The sequence below is a fragment of the Atta colombica genome, unplaced genomic scaffold (genome assembly GCF_001594045.1).
Source record: "Atta colombica isolate Treedump-2 unplaced genomic scaffold, Acol1.0 scaffold126, whole genome shotgun sequence".
Lineage (NCBI taxonomy): Eukaryota > Metazoa > Arthropoda > Insecta > Hymenoptera > Formicidae > Atta > Atta colombica.
The window spans coordinates 87,987-94,818 of NW_017259213.1; the positions used below are offsets into that span (position 1 = coordinate 87,987).

General features: G+C 27.5%; 2 protein-coding genes across 4 annotated transcripts in view; one reads left to right on the forward strand and one right to left on the reverse strand.

Moving 5' to 3' along the window:
- The window catches only part of LOC108684065 (E3 ubiquitin-protein ligase RNF14-like), a 12,076-nt gene that overhangs the window by 2,420 nt on the left and 2,824 nt on the right, over positions 1-6,832 (forward strand). The window lies entirely within an intron of this gene.
- Positions 6,333-6,832, reverse strand: part of LOC108684066 (probable low affinity copper uptake protein 2) — a 7,034-nt gene continuing 6,534 nt past the window's right edge. For 2 of the 3 annotated variants that reach the window (XM_018188103.1, XM_018188102.1), the window contains exon 5: positions 6,333-6,766. In XM_018188103.1, the coding sequence (XP_018043592.1) occupies positions 6,712-6,766 (55 nt within the window). In that variant the 3' untranslated portion in view covers positions 6,333-6,711. The remainder of the gene's footprint in view (positions 6,767-6,832) is intronic. The other variant, XR_001931617.1, reaches the window with a different exon arrangement.

The window sequence follows — 6,832 nt, forward strand, 5'->3', positions numbered from 1 at the left end:
CCTCTCTTGCTTAAAAATAACTTCTTTATATATGTTTCTTTAAATAATATTTACATTAATGCGTTGTTTAAATAGTGTTTTTAAACACTATTTAAATTGCACTTCCTTCCAAATTATTTCATATCTTTATTAAAATTTTCAAAGTTCTCGTGTTGAAGATATAACCGAATTTGAATCTATTAAAAATTACATTCTTGAGTACATTCCATTTCACGCATGATACGCATGATGTATTAATTATTTTATTCTTTAATATTCGGTGAACAAAAATAAAATGTGCATCATAATGAAACGGACCCTTATTTCATTTGATAAATAATAAAGATGTTGATAGCGCGTTCATCGAATGCAGTCTAAAGTTCGTATCACATTACGCATTGAAGATTACGAATTAAAGATTAAAATTCGACCATTCAGATCATTTTAATTTTAATCGATTTTATTTCTGATTGGCTGAATTTTTTTCAATTCACAATCTTCAATCTCCAATATAATGCATAGTGTGAGATTATGCATTGAAGATTGAAATTAAAGATTAAAGATTGAAATTTTACCAATGAGGACAAGAAGTTTAGACTCTTTTTATTCAAGATTGGTCAAATTTCAATCTTTCAATTTTCAATCTCATTCTTCAATACGTAGTCTGATTCCAATCTGACACAGACGTAAAGCTTTGTGTTTACGAGACTAAAAATCTTGTACAGAAAAAGGATTTATCAATCGTACTGGTCAATTAGTCGAATTGTTCAAATATGATTTATTAATGTAATTTGTTTTTTTCTCCGTCTAATTTTGAACACGAGGTTCGAGACAGTGGTGCTGATAATGCTATTTTCAACACTATCTTATCTTTCAACTGCGAAATTTAAGACTGATCGTATTATTTTATTTTTGTTCATTTTCTGCAAATTATCATTTATTTATAAAAATATATTTTTAAAATATATTTTTAATTAATAAATAAGTATAATACATTAATATAAGATGCCGCAAATGCTTTGTCATTAGTCATTTTCAAAATTGCATGAAATTAGAAATACTTAACAAATTCGAGCAAACATTGCATGTACATTAAAGCATCATCTTTTAGAATATGCAAGATATTATTTATAATTTGATATAAAACGCGACATATGTTTTTGCGAGTTGCAACATCATTTTTTTAAATTCCTATGAACTTTTAAACAATTAATAGTATAGTATTTTATAGGTAATATAGACATACAATGATATCGCACAGTAAAAGAAAAATATTCTCAAATATCATCTTTTATTTTCGATATTGATATAATTTTGCATGTATCATTATTGTAATTGTTTTTTAATTTTATCGTGCATACACGAATTATTAATTATTAATATGCTCAAATAGACAAGCGATTTTGTGGCGCTATAAACAAGCATCGATTTTTTCAAGCATGAAGTATATGTGTGTGAATAGGTTGACGTTTATTTATCGTGTCGTGTCACAAAGTAATTTATCTATTTTCTGATCCCTTGTAAATATGAAACAGATAACAATTCTTAGGACTTGTGAATACAAAGATAGTTGTAACTCGTAGAATGAGCCAGCAATGTTTAGTGTAATCATATCGATATATATATATGTATGTATAGCTGGGCAAACTGTATCATTACAGTATTTGGAAACAAAATACTATCAACTCTAGTATTTAAATTACAAAATATAAAATATTTTTAATCTTTTGATTTTAAATACAAAATACTTTCAAATTCGATTTTTTAATCAGAGCTGGCCAAAATACATCAAAGTATTTAAAATACAAAAATTTTAGTATTTGAATTGCAAAATACAAAATACTTTCAATCTTTTGATTTGAAATACAAAATATAAAATATTTCTAAATTTTTTTATTTGAAATACAAAATACTTCTTATTGTTAAAAATACAAAATACTTTTTAATTCGATGTTTTAATTACGAATAGACTCTTCTCCATTTTTCGAATTTTTAGAGAGAAAGAATGACAGAGAGAGAGAGAGAGAGAGAGAGAGAGAGAGAGAGAGAGAGAGAAGTTCTCATTCTCTTGCACTCTTTAAAAGTCCTATTGTCTTATATTATCAATTGCATAAAAACTGCATGAGAAACTTATTTTCTTCTTATGATCTCTGCGAGATCATAAGATTTGATAATCCTAACAACTGACTATGTTAACGCTTGACACTGTTTGAAACTTGAAAATAAAGTTAATGCCGTCAATTGTCATAAAAGCAAAAATTTAAATTACTAGTATCGCTGTCAAGGATTTTTATTAAAAATTATTTTAGTATTTCAAATACAAAAATAGAAATTGTATTTGAAATACAAAATACCAAATATTTTTATGTGTTCCGTTGAAATATAAAATACAAGTTCTATTTCAATTACAACTTGAAATCTGTGCAGAGCTTCTATTAGTGAAAAGGAACATATTATTTTTTCATATGTTTCTTTTCAAGAATAGAGGCTCAGCTCTATATATAGGTACGATGACCTTATGTCCTTTATTGTAAAGGACTGTCCTTTATTGTAAAGGACAGTCCTTTATTGTAAAGGACAGTCCTTTATTTTAGATAGCTGTCCTTTAGATTTATTTGTTCTTTCAAAACTCAATTTTGTTCTTTACTGTTCTTTATTTTGACATTACGGGAAATTCTTTTCGAGCTAACGTTCCAATATCTATAATATTATATTAATGAGCAAATTTTTACGGAAAATACTTTACAGTTTCATGCATATAAATATAATTTGTTTTTATTAATTATATATTTTAAATTATTTCTTATATTTTTTAAATCTATTCAAACTAGAATTGTTTTTATTTTTTTATTATTTCGAATCTTTTATTACTTCAGATCAAGGATTTGTTCCAATACAATCGAACAAGTTTCAAACTTTCAGAAAACTGCGCATTATCTCAATTTGATTATACTGTGCCATAAAATTTTATAATGCACAGATTCTTATCAGTCACAAATTAGTTTAAAAATATGTAGAAACAAAGCCCTAAAATTTTCAGATTTTCCTTTCCTCTATTTTCTTTAAAAAAATATAGTCACCATATGTATAGGCTACATTCGAGGGGAAGAGGTGTGTTATTGTCGTTCCAGCTTTAGGTCAAAGAGTAAAGAGAAACAGTAAGGAATGTTTAGTTCTAAGTAAGCGGACGGAAGTGACTATATATACTAGCGTAAACACTTAAGATGGTTACCATGTACATCGTCCGCGGATTTAGCTACCCCCCACTATTGATACATTTCCTTCTTTTCTCTTTACTCTTTGCTTTAGGTGCATTTTTTTACGCTTATAAATATCATTAAGTGTATTCAGTATTACAAGTATTAAACATTAAAATCAAATATTAAAATTAAATATTAAGCAAGAAAACAAATTAATGGGTGCATTCAGTATTATGACCGCTCACTGAGCGCTCAAGAATATGTTGATGCTTACAGCGTGAAAACGGAATGTACCTTTCATCATTCATTAGATGTAAAACATTTAGGATAGAATGATGCAATAGCGCTGATACTTTTCGAACACACAGTCAAAGTTATCAAAACATTGTAAATGTTAACCTACCTAGTAGGACTATGACTTACGTTCTACGAATGGTTTAGTTACAATCATTTCTCTGTTTTTGTGCTCAGATCTTTTATTCTTCATTACTGCTAGCAATGTACTGCAGACAATTTTAAACTTTAAAAGTCGGCAGGAACAACGAGAAACTCATTTAAATTTCATTAGCGGGATATTTCCCTAACGGAAAAAAAAATTTTTTAACAATAAAATTGGAAAAACAAGACCGTTTATGTTACAAATATACTTTAAGTACGAAGTGCCACTACGGTCTGAATGTTAAGATGTACTGTTCATATATATTCATATAAATGAATTAATTTCAGAAATGATAATTTCCCAAATTAATCTTAAAAAATTACTACTAATACACTTACAGTTTTTTAAGATTAATTTGAGAAATTTGGGGGGATTATTAATATTTCAAATTGATTGCGTTGAAAGTCCAACAACTATATTGGCACGCAATTATCATTTCTGAAATTAATTCATTTATATGAATATATATAATTGTTCAATATCTTAACATTCAGACCGTGGAATTTCATATTTAAAATGAAATTTTTTTTAAACTATAAATTGAGACAAGATCTTAGAAATTCTTAATTTTTTGTATATAACAATCTTAATGCACTGAAACAGTGCACAAAAGCCAAATAAGTGGCACTGAACAAGTTCGCACTAGTGAGCTAATGGTCCGAATTTGCTATTAGAATTTCTAAGATATTGTCTTAATCTATACAGTTTTAAAAACTTTCCGTCAAGAACATATCTGCATTCTATCATATATATTGCCTTGCAGAACAAATATTTTGTCATAAGACTTGTTTTGATTTACTTATATTTTACGAAATTATGAATTAAGCCTTTTAAAGAATCAGATTTTGCAATTTCATTCTTAAAAATATTATAATAAAAAAACGATCTGATTTTTACTCATGGTATAGATATAATTACAAGGAGTATCATATTTTGTCTTATAGAAACAATATTTTGTTATGAAATTTTTTTGACTTCTTTTTTCATGAAACTGCGTACAGAGATGTAATTTAGTTCTTAAAACATAATAAATAAAATTATCTGTATCTCAACTGCACTTCAATACAAGTGAAATATTAAACTCGATATTAAAACGAATTTTTATTTATTTATTTTTTTTTTTTCAAAAAAATGATCTATATGTAACTTTCTTAATTACAAATATCGCTATTGCGATTTTTTCAATATTATAGTCGTAATTTAGAACGAAAAAAATTCATCTTTGATAAGATTTCCATCATGATTCCTGTCAGCTTAAATACTCTTCTTATTTTACTTATATTTAATCTTGATTGTGTGTTACTTTGACTTTAAAGGGAGGGGGGAAGCTTAAAACTCACTTTTTCTCTTTAAAGCCGAGAAAGAAAAAAAGATAGAATTTTAAGCCTTGTTTAAAATCAAAGTAAAGCACAGACTTTCGCGATAGTGTTAAGCGAATCAACTAATTAGAATTTTTCCTTTCTTCTCAATCAATAGAAAAGAAGAATTTCGATTGATTGATTCTTTATGCATTATGCAAGAGTCTGTACTGCGGCCATAACACCATATTGTTGGTACAATGGTCTTAGTCCTTTACGCCATTACGAAAACAATACATTGCAGTATGGTATATTCATCCAATTTGATTATTTAACTATCATAAAAATATTGTAAAAAAATTTAGTCGTAGCGTCAGACATTAAGAAATATAATGATATTAAAAGTAAATGTATTTTTATTAATAAAAAACTTCTAAGCAATGAAAAAGAATATATTGCAAACCGAAAAAGATTTAAGGGAATCCTAAAGTTTATTTTACCGATTAAACGCAATGATTTTCATAGAACGATATCGCATATATTATTTTTATAGATTTGGAAATCCTCCAGAATTAAAATATACGCATTAATACGTCTATTGCAGCTTGGAATTTATACCGAGAATGACAAAAATTTTTGGAATTGTAATTTTTTTATCATTTCTCAGTCCAAAATGACATCAAGTCATAACAACATTTGCTTGAAAATTCTGTAATTTGTACTTACGAAATTGGAAGTTGCAAACTAGTAGATTACATAAAAAAATAACATTGAAATCTTGAAATAAAAAAATATTTGGAATAAAATATTTAATCCTTTTACACGAGCATTTGATATGCGTGTTAACTAGTAACTTTCTATTAAATATTTTAATTTCTGCAATGTATTTAAAGAATAATGTATTAAATTGGTATAATATGCATCAAAATGATTAATTAAATGATTAATTAAATACATACATCATGTATATATGTGTTTACACGTATTGCCAAAATTAAGATAATTCAATAAAAAATTATTAGTTATCTATATCAAGTACAGGTACATGCTAGGACTATTAGGACCACTTCGACCAACTCCGATTAACTTTATCGATGCTTAGTCCATTGGAATTGCATATCAAGGATAGATTATGTCCGTTTCTACCAATGTGATTTAATTTTAATCTCGGTTCAAAAAACTCTTTATCTTTTTTTAGTTCTAAGAATTATAAAAAAATGAAGAGTAAGTTGAACTAAGATTAAAGTTAATTTACATTGGTCGGAAACGGGCATGATCGAAATGGTGTATATCAACTGCTCACATCAAATTTGCTAATTTAAAATAATATAATATAATATAATAATATAATGTAATCTCATTAATGAAGCAGTGAAAAATTATTAACAATAAAAACAGACCGATGTGAGTGGTGTGTGCAACTGAATTATGTATAAATGCGCCGTTCCCGACCCTAATAGCGTTTTGCGTTTTCCTTTGGGATGCACTGGGTGTAGCCTTGCATCATGCAGAGGTGTGTCCGCAGATATGTATAGTAAAAAAATTGCACAATATACATAACGACAACTATCGGTAGATGTATAAAGAATAGCATCCCAGTTATATGTAAGCTGTACTGCGCTGGAATAATACACACCATGGTATATACTACTTCGTTATTGTGCTAAAAATTCTATTTCTGATTAACTTACATTTTCAAATTTTAAAGCCCAATTCCACAATTCACGATTAACTCTTCAATCGTGAGTTACAGGTCTTAATGTTATAATAGAGCCATACTGGCTCTACACCGTAATCACTGAAACCGAATGAGTTCGTCTACCACCAGCCATAGAAGCACGTTACATTGTCTGAGTGCAGCCAAAGGAAAAAACTATTAAACGCTATCGTTCTACGAAAATTTATATATATATATA